Source organism: Pteropus vampyrus, unplaced genomic scaffold (assembly GCF_000151845.1).
Source record: "Pteropus vampyrus isolate Shadow unplaced genomic scaffold, Pvam_2.0 Scaffold208, whole genome shotgun sequence".
In the NCBI taxonomy this organism is placed as follows: domain Eukaryota; kingdom Metazoa; phylum Chordata; class Mammalia; order Chiroptera; family Pteropodidae; genus Pteropus; species Pteropus vampyrus.
Window position 1 is genome coordinate 527101 of NW_011888989.1, and position 17410 is coordinate 544510.

General features: G+C 36.3%; 1 protein-coding gene across 1 annotated transcript in view; it reads left to right on the top strand.

Annotated features, from left to right (window-relative positions):
- HECW1 (HECT, C2 and WW domain containing E3 ubiquitin protein ligase 1) overlaps positions 1 to 13567 on the top strand; it is a 483256-nt gene extending 469689 nt beyond the window's left edge. Inside the window, exons 26-29 of the mRNA XM_011372467.2 lie at positions 3045 to 3191; positions 4642 to 4756; positions 6835 to 7033; positions 13456 to 13567. Coding sequence (XP_011370769.2) covers positions 3045 to 3191; positions 4642 to 4756; positions 6835 to 7033; positions 13456 to 13567 — 573 coding nt within the window. The remainder of the gene's footprint in view (positions 1 to 3044; positions 3192 to 4641; positions 4757 to 6834; positions 7034 to 13455) is intronic.
- The last annotated feature ends 3843 nt before the right edge of the window (positions 13568 to 17410 follow it).

A 17410-nucleotide genomic window follows, 5' to 3' on the forward strand; every position in this document is an offset into this window, starting at 1 on the left:
GGTCCCAATCAAGGAGCCCTGAAATATGTAAAGCAATTACTAATAGAACTAAAGAGAGAAATACACCAAAATACTATCATAGTAGGGGACCTAAATACCCCACTGTCGGATATGAACAGATCATCTAAACAGAAAATCGATAAGGGAATAACATTCTTAAATGGCATATCAGACCAACTTGACTTAATTGAAATCTACAGAGTTTTCCATCCCAAAAGAGCTGCTTATACATTCTTCTCTAGTGCAAACGGAACATTCTCACGAATCGACCACATACTGGGACACAGAGATAACCTCAAGAAATATAAGAGGAGGCGATACTTACCAACTCATTTCATGAGGCCAATATCACCCTGACCAAAACCTCGTAAGGATAACACACAAAAAATAAACTGCAGACCAATATCTCTCATGAACACAGATACAAAAATCCTAAAAAGATACTAGCGACATATTAAAAATATTATGCACCATGATCAAGTGGGTTTCATCCCAGAAGCATAGGGATATTTCAACATATGCAAATCAATTAATGTGATACAGTACATAAACAAATTAAACAATAAAAAACATATGATCATATCAATAGATGCATAAAAAATCTTCAACAAGATATCTCATGCATTTATGAGCAAAACACTTAACAAAATCAGTATAGAAGGAAAGTACCTTAACATAATAAAGGCCATATATGACAAACTCTCAGCCAACATTATACTTAATGGTGAAAAACTAAAAATCTTCCCTCTAAGATCAGGAACAAGGCAAGGCTGTCCACTATCACCACTGTTATTCAATATAACTTTGGATGTCATAGCAAGTGCAATCGGGCAAGAGAAACATATAAAAAGCATCCAAATAATAAATGAAGAAGTCTAACTGCCACTGTTTGCACATGTCATGATTCTCTATATAGAAAACCCTAAAGACTCCGCAAGAACACTACTAGAAACAATAAGCAAATATAGTAAAGTTTCTGAATACAAAATCGATGTTCAAAAATCCACAACGTTCCTATACTCTAATAATGAAGTGTCAGAAAAGAAGTGGAAAAAATAATTCCTTTTGCAATTGCAACAAAAAGAATAAATACCTAGGAATAAATTACACGAAACATGTGAAGGACCTATATCATGAAAACTACAAGACTCTATTAAAAGAAATCAAAGAAGATTCAAAGAAATGGAAAGATATTCTGTGTTCTTGGACTGGAAGAATCAACATAGTTAAAATGACCTTACTACTTAAAGCATTATACAGATTTAATGCAATTCCCATCAAAATCCATTGGAATTTTTTAAAGAAATAGAACAAAAAATCAGCAGATTTGTATGCAAGCACAAAAAAACCCTGAACTGCCAAAGCAATCCTGAGAAAAAAGAATGAGCCTGGAGGCATCACTCTGCCCGACTTCAAATTATACTACAAAGCGATAATAATCAAAATGTCATGATACTGGCAGAAACACACACACACACACACACACACACACACACACACACACACACACTCACTCACTCACTCACTCACACACACACCAGTGGAACAGAATCGAGAGTCCAGAAGTGAACCCATATTTATATGGGCAAATAATTTTCAACAAAAAAGCCAGAACCATACAGTGGAGAAAAGAAAGCTTCTTCAATAAATGATGCTGGGAAAACTGGAAAGCCACCCGCAAAAGAATTAAACTAGACTGTTGTCTATCACCACACAGCAAAATTAACTCAAAATGGATTAAGGACCTGAATATAAGACCTGAAACAATAAAATGCATAGAAGAAAACATAGAAACTAAACTGAAGGACTTTGAACTTAAAGACGATTTTATGAATTTGACCTCAAAAGCAAGGGAAGTAAAAGCTAAAATGAATGGGACTACATCAAACCAAAAAGCTTCTGCTCTGCAAAAGAAACCGTCAACAAGGTAAAAAGACAACCATCTGAATGGGAAAATATATTTGCAAACAATGCCTCCGATAAAGGCCTAATATCCAAAATATTCAAAGAACTCATACAACTCAACGACAACAACAACAACAATAACAACAAAAACAATCCAATTAAAAAATTGGCAGAGAACCTGAACAGACTCTTCTCCCTAGAAGACATACAAATCGCCAACAAATATATGAACAGATGTTCAACATTACTAGCTATTAAGGAAATGCAAATCAAAACCACAATGAGATATCATCTCACACCTACTAGGATGGCTATAATCAACAGGACAAGTAATAACAAGTGTTGGAGAGGATGTGGAGAAATAAGAACCCTCATACACTGCTGGTGGGACTGCAAATTGGTACAGCTACTATAGAAAACAGTATGGAGTTGCCTCAAAAAACTAAGAATTGATCTACTATATGATCCAGCAATCCCTCTACTGGGTATTTACCCCAAAGACTTGAAAACTCATATCCGAAGACATATTTGCACATCGATGTTCATAGCAGTATTATTCACAGTGGCCAGGACATGGAAGCAACCAAAGTGTCCTACAATAGATGATTGGCTAAAGAAGCTATGGTACGTATATACAATGGAATATTACTCAGACATAAAAAGAGATGAAATATTGCCATTTGCAACAACATGGGTGGACCTTGAAATAATCATACTAAGAGAAATAAGCCAGACAGAAAAGTTTGAAAATCACATGATATCATTTATATGTGGGGTATAAACTTAAAAGCAACAAATGAACAGAACAAACAAACAGAGACTCATGGACATGGACAACAGACTAGTGGTTATCAGAGGGTGGGGGTAAGGGAGGGTGGGAAAAAATAAATAAAATGTTTAAAAAAAAAAAACAACAGTTATTCTTTATTTTAAAAAAGGCAGCTTTTCTCATGTACTTAATATCCACTTAGAACAACCAGAGTCATTTTAGTAACTTCTAGGATAGGAAAAGAACTATGGAGGTAATAATGCTAAACCTATGTGAAGAGATTTTTTGCATATAGATCATATTCCTTTACTTGATATGTTTCACTGAGATAATCTCAGTTGACAAGCTTCACAATCTTTCGTTTTACAAGGTAACGGAAAGGGAGTTAAAATCTGGAGGAGCCAACACCCAGGTGACGGAGAAGAACAAGAAGGAGTACATCGAGAGGATGGTAAAGTGGCGAGTAGAACGTGGTGTGGTGCAGCAGACGGAGGCCCTTGTGCGGGGCTTCTATGAGGTGAGCCTCAGTCCCAGCTGAGGAAGGCATGATGTATGCCAGAGCCTTCATCACCAGACACAGCTTGTGAGAAAAAGGGAGAGAAAGAACCAGAGCAGGCAAAGAGCTCATCTCTACTCATCAGAGTGCAAAGAGGATCTTCGTGAGGTAGATGAATGAGGGATCAAAGTTCTCTAAGAAACCCAACTTTTGTGGTAGGTGAAAAGTGCTCTCACAAAACTGGTATTGATGTGGCCCTTGTGTGCCAGATGTGACAATATACAGCATCTCCTGTCAAGGTATGTTCATGTTGCATTTCCTTTCATTCAATGAAATAAACATAAAGGAATTGAAGGCATTAGAAGACATCGTTTACTCTTGCAAGATTTTTATTTTTTTATATTATGTGCCACATAATCCATGCTGAGGTGGTAAATCAAAAAGATAATGATAGCTGCTAGCCTTCCTGTACACCAAAAATTGGCATCCTTAAATGTTTCCAGTTTAGAAACAAGAGTCTGTAAGTGTTTCCTTAGGGCTTGGATCATTTTCTCCCTGCCATAATGGTGAATCACATGGATCACTAGCTCATCCACCACTGGTTTGATTAAACGAGGTGCCCACTACAGATGTTCAATTGTGCCTGATACATTTGGCAATAAGATGGAAAGCCAGGGATCAAAACCCTAACAAAGCAGGTCCTCCCAGATTTTTGAAGAAGGGAGAAAGGAAGTTAGGAGAAAAAGAAAAAAAATACAATCATTTTAATATATAATTCCCATTCCTATTAAATGTCAGTTTGATGTGGGAGAGAGTATAACTTTTAAATGAAATGGTAATACTAATAGCTATTTAGTCACTTCAAAGTGATTTGGACTTTTTGTTTTTAACATTTGTAGGATATAAAGCTGAAAATGACAAACAAGATAAACAGAAACTCATAGACTGAGACAACAGTTTAGTGGTTACCATAGGGAAAGGGGGAGCGAGGTCACATATATAAGGGTAAAGGTGATGTAAGGTGATGAAAGGAAATTTAACTTTGAGTGGTGAACACACATTAGTGTATACATATAGTATATTATTGAAGTGTATACTTGAAACCTATATAATTTTATTAAACAATGTCACCCCAATACATTTAATTTATAAAGTAAAAAAGAAAAATAAAAATAAAATAAATAAAATAAAATGCAATGTTATTTGGAAATTTAAATGTGACTAGAAATAGTCAAATCAGGTTTTTTCATAGCATCTATCTGAGATGTGTATCAGAAGTAGTGAAATCACTTTTTTGAGTTCCCTGCTCATAAATGGCTTGCATTTCAAAATGCAATGAGCAATGATAGCACATTGGGAAAAAAAAAAGTAATAAATGATGATCAGTTTTTCAACTGAAGCCATAGAAATAACAATGAATATAACTTTTGATGTGGTTGAACTGTTTGTGGAAGCCTAATCTGTGTTTCAGGTGGTAGACTCTAGGCTTGTCTCCGTGTTCGATGCCAGGGAACTGGAGCTGGTGATAGCTGGCACAGCAGAAATTGACCTAAACGACTGGCGGAATAACACTGAGTACCGGGGAGGTGAGCTGGCAGAGCTTGTGATGATACAACTATCACAGATTAAGTTCATCACTTTTTAAAAATTTATTATTGAGGTAAAATTGACATAAAATTCACCATTTTAAAGTGAGCAATGCAGTGGCATTAGTACAGTGACAATGTTAAGCAACAATTACCTCTAGCTAGTTCTAAAACATTTTTATCATCCCAAAAGAAAACCCTGTACTCATTATGCAGTTGTTCCCCATTCTTTCCTCCCCTCCACCCCAGTGACCATCAATGTGTATTCTGTCTCCATGGATTTACCTATTCAGGATATTTCATGTAAATAGAGTCATACAATACATGGTCTTTTGTGTCTGTTTTTTTTTCATTTAGCATAGTGTTTCAAGGTTTATCTATGTTGTAGTATATTTCATTACTTCATTTATTTATGGCTGAATAATATTTCATTTTATATATATGTATTCATATATATTTATAATATGAATATAAAATAACATTTGTACACACATTTTATCACTTTCTGAAGCTACAAAAACGTGCCCTTACTTCAACATATGTGTAAAGTAGGTTCTTGTGTATACCTTCCTCCAACTTCCAATTTAAACCTTCATTCAGTTGACAATAATCCCTGATAGTAGTCTCTAGCCTAAGTTGGTGTAGATGCAACAGGGAACATCGCTGCCCATGGGCCAGTTCCTGAAATAGGTTGCCAGCTGGCAGAAAATTGTGTCCCGCTTCCTATAGAATTGGAGCTCTCTTCACCTCAGTCCTTGTTTGCTGTAACCCAATTCTGTTATTTTTCCAAAACCATTTTCTAACCCCTCCTATTACCTTCACACTGCCAAACCAGTCTTCTAAAACATTATTTTCATCAGGCCACTTCCCTCCCCACAAAACAAGCTACTTATTATCTATAGAAGACATCTTTGGCAGGTTTGTTTTTTTGTTTTTTGTTTTTTGTTTATTGCCTCAAAGCCCTTTCCTCGTGTAAAATATTATAGAGAAACCCCAATCTGTAAAATAGAGAGCGAGCAAGAGACCCATGATTTAAGCCTCTCATCACCCCCAATACACTCAACCACGAGAAGCTTTTGTGCAACTGCTAGGCTCTTCTTGTTCTGGTAGAAAAACCACTGACTTGAGGTATCAAGTCAAAATGTCTCTGCCTGGCTGTTAAGGCCTTCTAAGGCCCCCATCAAATTTTCTTTCAGTCCTCACCAGATCTCTTTCTCTGCTAGTCAGCTTACTATCCTTTGCATATTTCTTCTTTATTCTTGTTATTTTTTATTTCCCCTGCAAGAAGTATTTTCCTCTTCTCCTCCACTAATATAAACTCTTTGCATGCTAAATTCACACCTTAATTTTTTATGAAGACTTCACTGTATCTACCCAAGCCCACATTGATATCTCCCACCTTTGAATGACTCTTGCATTTGCAGTCAGCAGTAAAGCATTCACCTTAACTGACCCAAGCTTTCTTCCAACTGTATCCCAAGAGGTGCCCAACATTTCTCCCATGGGCCCAATTTGTCTCAGTTGATGGCTGGCCCGAGAGCAGCTGCTTCAGGCACACCAATAGGTGCTGGAAAGCCCAATATCTTCCATTCACCAAGGCTGCCCTTTACCTTCAGCCTTTCTTAAGTCTTAGGCTCTTCCACAGTATATAGTGACCAAGAGCTAAGATATCAGAAAAAAAGAAATACGATGAAATACTGTATTCATAGAAAGTTTTGTTTCTTAAGGATTCCAAAGATCTCTACCAAGCCTAGCCATTCCTTGTCTACATTTATATGAGGCAGGAAATGACTGGAGGAGTGCCAGTTATTTAGAGAACAAACATCTCTGAGGACATCCCTCAGAATATGTAATCTTTTTATAAAATGGCTATTTTCTAAATCTGCTTTTCTTTTAAAATTGACACAGTTACACAAATTATTTTAGATCTACCTAAAGGCCATCATTAGAGAAATCAGCAAATCAAAAGCAGCTGTTCAGTTCCTATCATACTTGATATGTATTTCATCTCTCTTCCTCTTCTCCTCCTTCCTCCTTTCTCCACATCCTCTCTTTCTATGTCCTTTTACTCCATTCAGGTTATCATGATGGTCATCTTGTGATCCGCTGGTTTTGGGCTGCAGTAGAGCGCTTCAATAACGAGCAGAGATTAAGATTACTTCAATTCGTCACAGGTACATCAAGTGTGCCCTACGAAGGCTTCGCAGCCCTTCGAGGAAGCAATGGGCTTCGGCGTTTCTGCATAGAGAAATGGGGGAAAATTACTTCTCTCCCCAGGTATGAAGCTCTTCTCAATCTTCAGGAAACCTGTCGAAGAGGGCAAAGTGAACTTTGTTATTTGAGCTTGTTATATGAGTTATCAGTGAAAGGTGCAAGTGAGCCTCTGGGAGATAAATTTAGACCATATTCCTAGAAATTTTTTGATGATCGAATGTATTTGGTCTGTAGTATCATGGTACATGTGTCAGTTATGAGAAGCTTTCCAATCTGTGTGTAGCTCAATTTAATTTAAAGAGGAATGTCTCACCTGATTTTCAGGGTGGATATCGGGGTGGGAGGAGGTGAGAAGAGGCTGGAAGCCCAAACACTTAACGGCTCTGTATCTGTATTTCTACAGCATATCACTTGATACTCCTCCATAGGATAGTTATTCATGTACATGTTACATTGTTCCTACTATGCTTCTATGCTTTAAAACATGTGAGGATAAGACCAAATATATCTCAGGTCTCTACAGTGACTCCTATATAGTAAGCTATTGAGGAAATTATTGTGAGATAAATGCAGAAAAGGAGGTTTTAGTGATCCGGGTAATTTAACAGAATGAATTTCTTTTAACATGAGTTTTAATCCCAATAGTTCCTGGATCCTTTCTATGACACTTTGGGTAGCATATTCCTGATCAGTGAAATAAGGAGCACTAAAGAGATACTTATGTATAGGTACTATCCAAATAAATAATGCTCAACAGACAGAAGAAAAGATTGATTCATATGATTTTCTTCTACTATGATATTTTCTAATCATAAAAGAAGATTCACATTAAATTCAACTCTATTTCTGCATGGCCTCCCCAGATACCTTGGCTAAGTCCCTATTGTGGAAGGATTTACTGAACTACAATTTTCATAGCTTTCTCAGACTTGACATTCCCAAAATGTTCTGAAGACAATTCCCCTGATGTCTGTGGCATTAGGAGGCCCAGAAAACAGAGTGCATGCTTAGCTGGTTAATAATAGCTTAAAGCTGTCACATAATTTTCAGCCCTTGCTTTACCCACTTAGTTTAGCAGACCCTTAGGGCTTATTTGCTTGGTTATTCTAACGGATGAAACTACTGAATTAAGTCTGGCATTAAAAAAAAAATAAGGCTTAAAAGGCAAGATTTCCATTTGTCTAGTTTAATGATAAATTTGGAGGATGAGGTACTTTGGGAACATTCTGCTCTTATTTTAGAGAAATGAGTTTGAGTCACCATTTGTTGATAGATTACTCCCACAGTGTGCATACCTAGGAGGGGCTGAGATACAACAAGGCCAGGATGTGTTCGGGAAAGACCACCAAGTCAGTACAGAGGATAAGATGTCCAAAGCAGCACTGTAGTTGAGAGAGATAGTTTAGTGGGCCACGAAGAAAAGACCCTGCTGAGGAGTTTCTATTTTATACTTTAGGAAATAGATGTCATTTGGGGTCACAGATTGAGCCTAATAATGTATTTACTTTGGGAAGCTTTTAAGTATACATTAATATTATGAACCCACACAGAGAGTTTACAAGATAGATATTGGGCTTATGAACAGGTTCTTTATATCTGGGCCAAAACATTTGTAAAAAGGTTGCTGCTCTGCACCCCCAGAGAGGGTTCCTAGGGGAAATAGGGTCTTTGTCCCGGGCTGGGAGAACCCCAAAAAGCAAGTGCTGATATGGCTCTCTAAGAAAATAGTGAAATTGACCCTCTGAATAGTAGCCCCTGACTGGTCTCCCTTGTACATTTTCTGAAGATTCAAGAACTGAATAAGTGTCACCTATGTTTGAAGAGAAAGAAATAACCTGACTTCCAAGAAAGTAGTTTGGGAATACCTGGCCAAGCCACATGGCAGGTGGTAGGAAGTACTGAAGTTGGTGGAAGCTGCATCTGCAGTGAGTTGGGGCAGAGAAGGGCTTAGAAGCTGGCAGGAGCACCAAACAGACACAGTGTGATCCAGGGCTTCCAAGAGACTGTGAGCCTCAATATGTACTGCCCACACTTAAAAGAGAGGTGTTCTGCAGCTGCCAAATAGTGTCAAAGCAAAACTTGGGTCATAGCCCAGGCTAGTTAAAATCTTCATGTCAGTTCAAGTTCTTGTCTTCTAAAAACTGGGTGAGGGATAGAAAAAAGGACTTTGATAGTAGGGGATTCTAGGACATAATTTTATAGTGCCTGGTGAAGAAACTTCTTAAATCTCCATAGCTGAAATATAAGAGAGGTGAGAAGGTCACTGGGGTTGTGGTTGAGCAAGTGGTAGTCTGGAGCAATAAACAGGTCATCCCTGTAGACTCAGATGCTACATAGTCTGATGAAAGGGCCTGAAACGGAAAGTCTTTAAGCCAGAGATTTCAATAAATGTAATCATCCAGAAGGTCAGAAGGTATAGAAGGTGAGTGTCTAGATCACTGATTTTCAGACTTTTTAAACTATAGCCCACAGAAAGAAATACCATTTACATCACAACCTAGAATATGCATATGAATTTGTGTGTGTATGTATGCATGTATGTATGTATGTATGTGTGTGTGTATGTGTATGTATCTGAAACACAAATTCTCTCAAAACAATGCTTTATCCTGACTATCTGCCCATGATACACACTATTTTCTATTCTACCTAATTTCATTAAAATGAAATGCCAGACAAAAACTGTAGTTTGGTGGGAAATGATATAAATGGTATGAGATTCAAAGGAACAGAAATGAAATTTTTGATCAAAGATTAAAAAGTAATGATCTAGAATTGGCAACAAAGAGTGAGAAGAGTGCTCATCCATATCACAGAATGTGTCAGGGTGAGCAATGGCCATTTTCATTCATGAGAACTAAGAAGGGACACTAGGACTTGGGGGCCATGTCCAGACAGAGTTCTAGAAGGAGGAAGAGTCTCCTTATTATGAAAAAAGGTTTGGAGAGGGGATGGAGGGAAGAAAAGCACAGAAGCTAGTCAGAGTAGGCACAGCCCAAGACAGTGTGGAGACAAAATAAAGGACAGGAGAAAAGCTTAGGATTCCTTAGGAACATTTGGTGTAGGGACCAGGGATAACAGACCTATGAGTTATGAGCCAGTTAACTGGCCTAAAAGTTGTAAACAGAATTCTAACACAAACATGCTTCCTCATAAATGTAACCTAGCCAGGGCAGAGATAGTCAGCTTAATCTATAATGGTGGTTCTCAAGAGACGTCAAGGGAGAGGTGATTTTGCCCCTGAGGAAATATTTGGCAGACATTTTTGTTTTGCTGGAGAGGTGCTACTGGCATCTACTGGGAACAGACCAAGGATGCTGCTAAACCCCTACTATGCACAAGACAGCTCCTAACAACAAAGAATTATCAAGTCCAAAAATGTCAATAGTGCTGAGGTAAGAAATACTGCTCTTTAGGCTGCAAGGCTACAAAGGAGACATGAGGGAGCTGCTGGGAGTTTGGGAAAAAAATGGCAGCCATTGAGAAGCTGTAGAGAAGCCAAAGGGAGAGAGATGTTCAAAGGAAGAGCAGTTAAATGCTTTTAAAAAGCCTGAGGTGGGAGTAGAAAATGAGCCTCTGTATTTAGGAATCAAGCAGTTATTTAAAAACTTGAAAGAGTAGAATGAGCAGTAATGAGAGTGAGAACCCATCTGAAGAATGAGGCTGTAGTTGGGCAGTGGAAAAAGACATGAAAGAAGACCCAACTGGCATAACTGGACTCCCAAATGGCTGAACAGACAGCAACAGACAGTAATAATTTTTGCCTCCTTTTGTTGTTTGCTTTTTAACCAACCCTAAAGTAGTCTCTACTGGAGAGGAACAAGACTATCTTTGGCACTGTATTTGTTAATATTTTAATCAATTACTTGGAAACAATCAAATAGACGGAGAAATCAACTGTGAAGAAGACACAAATCAGAAGGATGATTAATACAGTGATTGGCACAATTCAAATTTAAAATTATCTCAAAATGCTGGAACCTCAGATTAACACCAATGGACTGAAATTTGACCTGGCATGATTGAAAAAAGAAAAAAAATCCCACATGGAGTTCCAAAATATCAATTGCACAAATAGGAGATCAGGGTGATTGATTTGCCAGCAGTCATGTGAAAAAGAGGGTCTTAAGTCTCTACAAGTATGATACAGTTTCTAAAATCATGATTGCAATATGGTTACATTATTGAGAGAATCTTATGTTTAAGTGATTAATTACAGTTTACAGAAAACATTGTGTGTATTCTATTATAAATGCTCCTTGCAACAACCTACTGAGGGTCTCAGAGCATGTATTATTACTTCCATTTTATAAGTGAGAAAACTGAGACTCAGAAAGATTAATTGATGTTCCTAAGGTTATAAAGCTAGTAAGTGGCTAGACTGTGATCAGAATGGAGGTTTTCTACCCCTAGTTCCGTGTTTTCTCCACTACCCACCCCCTACCTGAAAGCACTGGGTTCAGTGCACAGGAATGAAGTAAGCAGATGCTCTGTGTTGTCAGAACCATACCTGGAGGACAGTAAGTCTTTAGGGTTGCTTAATAGATTGTGATTTGATTGTGTTTATTCATTCTAGATTACAAACTGGAATTTATTTAAGGGAATTAACTAAGGCTGTAGATAAATGCAATAAAAGCAACTCTTGAAGAAACTGTAGGTGTTCAGACTAGGTCTTGAAGAGATGCCATTTGCTATTACTTTCAATTTATCCCCAGAAATTATCTTTTACAGAATTAATATATTTTGTAAATATGAGATATTTTTCCCCCTATAATATTTCCACTCATGAGTACCAGTTAAAATGACCAGAGGAAGAAAACCAAGAAGATAATTTCTGCTCATATTTTGCTCCTAGCTAATTAAGCCAGTTACCAAAACACACTGGGGATGTTTCTGCCTCACTTAACTTGATTAGCCATAGCCCAGAGTACATCCTAGTTTCAATACTTCTAAACAGAGAAGTACCACTCTAGCTGTCATCCTACTCAATTACTGAGTACTCTTCCACTTTTACTCAAACAAATAAACTTAAGCAAAATATTTCAATTATTTTCTTTTGAAGTCAGCATAGAGTTATTTGAATTTTAGATGGTAATCTGAGACCTCTGCTAATCTGCCTACTTTTATGTTTCTTTCCAGTTAAACCCTCAGAGCCTAAGGCCATATACTCTACTATCCTGTGCCTACTCTTGGGGCTTGGGGTGGAAGTGGGGGTTTGGGGAGAGTGTTCCAAAGTGTTCCAATGAGATTGCTGTTAACAGGAGGAGGAAGTATGGGACTCTGAAAACAAAGTTATAAATCATATACAACTTCCTCGGAGATCTTATAATTTTAAAGAAGAGTTTAATATCCCAAGTAAAATTCTAATGAGGAGGGAATGTTATTTTTTGGTTAGGATTTTGTTTATATGTAAATTTGTTTTGAAATTAAAAAAATAATTTTATTATCGTGTTATTATTTTGTTTTATTTTATCTTATAGTGGCCTTTTTTGGTGCTAGTTAGCTTCTCAAAACACCATTTCAACCCACCAACTCTTCTAGGGAGAAAAAGGCATTAAATGAACCTTCAGCTGCACCCATCGACCTTTCTCCCTACTTTGGTACAGGATGTGGTATCAACCAAGGATTCTAAAAAAAAAAAAAAACAAAACAAACAAAAATACAAAGAACCTCTGACAGGAAACAGCCTAGTCAGTCAGATTTGAAGTTCTGCAGGAGGATTCTGTGTGTCCTGGGCCTCTGAGAGCTGCACAGGTGATATGAGGTCTGGTCCTGGTCCATGTCAGGGGAATCCATTCCTTGTCTAGGCCAGACACTGGCATATGTGAGTCTGTAGGATAAAGCACACGACAAATCAAGCAGAAACAAGGCCATATGGCACAGGGATGCTCTAGAACTCAGGAAGAACTAGCCCACAGGCTCAGCTGCTCTTGGAAATGCAGCATAATTGCTTCAAGTTAGGTCTGTCCCCCTGGAAACTGTAGAGTAGCTAGACTGCCTCCAGGGCACGCCTGACTTGATAGAGCATTGTACCTCAGAATTCCAGGATATCCATTGGCACCTTCAAGACAATTTATTAAGACCTAGAAATTAGAGCTGGGAAAGGAGATTTGGGAATATGATCCTATAATATTAATTATATTTCTGCCTCATTCACTAACTATATCTAAGATCACATCTCACTTGCAAAATAAACCTGATATCATAGTTTAATCATTGGTTTGCTAGTGTAGTTTTAGGGTAGTGTAGTTTGCTTTTTCTAGTTATTTCTAGTTATTTTCTAGTTATTTCACTCTGTCAATTGGTTTATTCATGTCTATAAGGCTATGGTTATTAGTTTATAATGTGCTATGATAGTCCTAAACTGTGGTTCTGCTCACTTTTGATTCACTTTTGATTAATAACTTCAGACTGATCATAGATATATCTAAACTAGTTATATCATTGAAACAAACAGCTTCACCAATCTTTTCTCTGCTATTCAGGGCACACACATGTTTCAATCGACTGGATCTTCCACCTTATCCCTCATACTCCATGTTGTATGAAAAGCTGTTAACAGCAGTAGAAGAAACCAGCACTTTTGGACTTGAATAATGAAATGGAAGCTCACCTGACATTTTCCTGGACAGTGGCATAATCCTTTCTGGGATAACCCCCCTTTCCATTTCCCTCAATCAACTTTCCTTTGATTTTGGTATTCCGTGATTTTTTTTTCAAACCAAATCAGGATTGACAAAAGCTGTGCATGAAGAACTGCCTTCTTCTAAGTTTTAACCTTCAGGTTTATCTCCTCTATTTTCAATGAACTGCTAGCCTGTATGCAATATTTAAAAAAACAGCTGTCTTGAGGTCTATATATATCTCCACATACCTCCATTACTAACAATGAAATGTGAATGCAAGTTGACCAAATGATAATAAATGTTTACTTCCATTTATATAATTTAAGGGAAAATTTGAGTATTAAGCATTCCCAGCTTTTATATGCCAATGTCTTTTAAGCAGAGCCACCATTTTTTATAATTTCTAACAACCAACTCCAGAACTAGGAGTTGATCAACTCTTTCTTTTCGTCCCACTCTACTTTCCCTGTGTATATTATTCATGAAAAACAGCAATGGAACACACAAAACTTTTATACATTAAACTCATGATTCATGTGTGGCATCAGTCTCATCAGCTGGAACTAGCCTATACGTATGGTGCCAATATTACACTTTCAAGCAAATAATAACAGCAAGTTAAACATCTTCTGCTGATGCAATGCAGTGTACCCCAATGGTTGTGGGGATTGTGACTCAACTCGAGTTTAGAGAAGTCTTGTAGGAGCACCCCCCTTGTGAACACTCACCACACTAGAAGCACAAACTTGTGCACACGTCCAAGAAGGATATGTCATTATGTAGTATAAATGACAAGGCTTTTACCCCCATCGTGTTGTACAGAATGTGATAAAGCAAACAGAAAAAAAGGGAAGGAGGACATATTAGATTGGTTTGAATACCTGAGTTCTTCACTGTTTTGTTCTGTTTTGCTTTGTTTAACCTAGCTACAGTGCTACGCAAAGGGAAAAAAAATATATAGATACTCTCATGACCTCTGTTAAAGCCAGATAATTATTTGCTTGACAAACAAATTTTTATTTTAACTTTGATATTAGTTTTTTCATGATGTTTTTTTTTCTCTTTTTTTAATTTAAAAAAAAAAAAAGGTATTCAGATTCCTTTACATTTGATTGTCCACAGGGACCACCCTAAATAAAAAACTGCAGATACTGATGGTGCTTGTTAGGTTTCAAGGACAATATAGAATTTCTCCTTCATCCACAGCAATCTTCCCAGAGCAGAGACCTAACACCCTAAAGGCATGTTGATTTGTGTTAAAATAGGCATCCAGTTTATTTTAGCATTCAGTAAAAGGATATCCCAGAAAACAGGATTTTCAGAAAAATAGTTGCAGGTTCCAAAGACATTCTAAGCTCTCGATTACATTTGGAATAAACCCAAGCATAATTGTCATTTTCTATTTTTCTAATCTTATCATCCATGTTGTCTAAAATCATATCATAAATGAAAGTGTTTTTCTTCACTGGGAAAAGAAGAGCTAATAAGACCCTACTGTTGAAATGTCACAATGTTGTTTTAATATAGTAAACAAGAGAGAAATGTGAGAAATGTAAGACAAAGTTAATTACATACAAAGCTATGCCTTGTGTCTGGACAGTGCATTAATTATATTTCCTGCACTCCAAAATAAAATATTCCTTTCTTTTTTGGTTTTCTTTTTTTCCCCCAGCTTTATTGAAGTATAATGGACAATTAGTTGCTCATATTTACATTCAATGAGTTTTTTTTCAATTATAGTTGGTATACAATAATATATTAGTTTCAGTTGTACAACATAGTGATTAGAGATCTATGTAATTCACAAAGCAGTTATCCCACTAAATTTAGTACCCCTCTACATTCTTACATATTTTTTACAATATTGTTGACAATTTTCATTATGCTACTTTATATCTCCATGACTATTTTGTAACTATCCATTTGCAATTCTTAATCTCTTTGCCCTTTTTCACTGTCCCCACCACTGCCACCCCCGCAAACCACCTTCCTATCTAGAGGCCTCAAAATAGTCTCTGGATCTATGAGTTTGTTTCTATTTTTGTTGTTTCATTTATTTTGTTCCTTAGATTCCACATGTACATAAAATATGTGATTTTTGCCTTTATCTGACTTACTTCATTCAGCGCAATACCCTCTAGGTCTATCAAAGCAATATCTTTTTCCATCCCCTTCCTTTAGTCCGTGTGTGTCTTTAACTCTGAAGTGAGTCTTCCATAAGTAGCATATGTAGGAGTCCTATTTTCTTATCCATCATCCACCCTATCTTTTGGTTGGAGCGCTTAATAATTTTCCCTTTGAAGTACTTGTTGATACATATGTAGCTGTTACCATTCTTTATTCATGTTTTTGATACATGATTTTTCTTCTTAAAGAAACCCCTCCAACAACAAAATGAAACATTCTTTTAGTAAGAATTATTTGCAATGCCAGCACCCCTCGCTGTTGTATATTTATTGTCAATTAGGGAATATAAATGTTATAGAAATTTATCCTTCAATTGTGGTCTATAAAGAATATTTACCAAGATAAGATGGAATGTTACATAAAGTTACATAATATAGAAGTTGGGGGATGTGTAAAATTCAGTATATATTTTAATATCTGAAAAATTATGAATTCCAATGGAGCTGTTATTATTTATTTATAAAATAAGAACATAAAGATTATGCAAATTATTTCACCATTCTAATTCTTTGAGCATATGACAATATAAAATGACCGCTGAAATTCTTTTCATACATGACTGTATGTCCTTTAACAGTAAGTATATGTATATTTTTGTGCTGGACATTCTAGTATAGAGGGCATCTTTCACTTTTAGAATTTGATGCCATATATATATATATATAAATACTCATTAATTCAACCATTCAATTCTTTTTTAGAACTTACATTATTTGTTAGGCATTGGCAAGGGAGAAAGTTATTCAAAAGATGGATCCTGCTCCTGGGGAGGTCTACAATTTATACAAATATCTAATTAATCTATTAATTAGATTAATTAATATCTATTCTACCCATATACAGAAGGAACAAAGTATCCTAGAAATTTTAGGATGGATAACCAAGTCCTAAATAGTTTTTCAACTAACTTTTTTTTTAACCTGCCCCCACCCCTGATGCCATGAGTCTGGATGTATCCCACCAAGCATTATAGAAACAGCATTTCATAAAAGCATAAAATTCCAATAAAACTCTGGTGTCAGAGTCAGCTGAAAGAATGCAAAGCTTGCTTAATAGGATCCCAGACCATTACAGCTTTCCAAAGAATTCTTAAGGAAGGAAAACAAAGAGAAGAGGAGTACAAACAGTTCTTATAGAAAAATCCTTTTTATTTTTCTATGTCCCAAAAGATATTTCTTTAGTTAATATTCTCTCATATATGAAGCTGATTTTATAATTATGTATAATTTTTTATTATATATATTCTATATATGATATATATATACAATTAAAAAGCTATAGAACTAAATTATGCTGTTAATTTGGGGAGATATAAACCACCCATATATAATTCAATGGGCAGGGCAGAGATCTATTTGTTACCACTTGTATTCTTTTTAATTTTAAGTATGAATTTTCTCCATGGAAGAATATTACAAAATTAAGCACTTATGAACAATTCCTCTAAAACAAGATCTTTTAGAGCTAGTTTTAGTAAAAGTGTATTACCCTTAATTGAGGGACAAACAAAAACAATAAATAAGAGAAAACTTACATTACAATTTGAAAAATGCTTTTGAAATGCTATAAAGTATTAAAATAATAATTTCATTAATATCACATTTTATTCTATCATATAAAGATGATA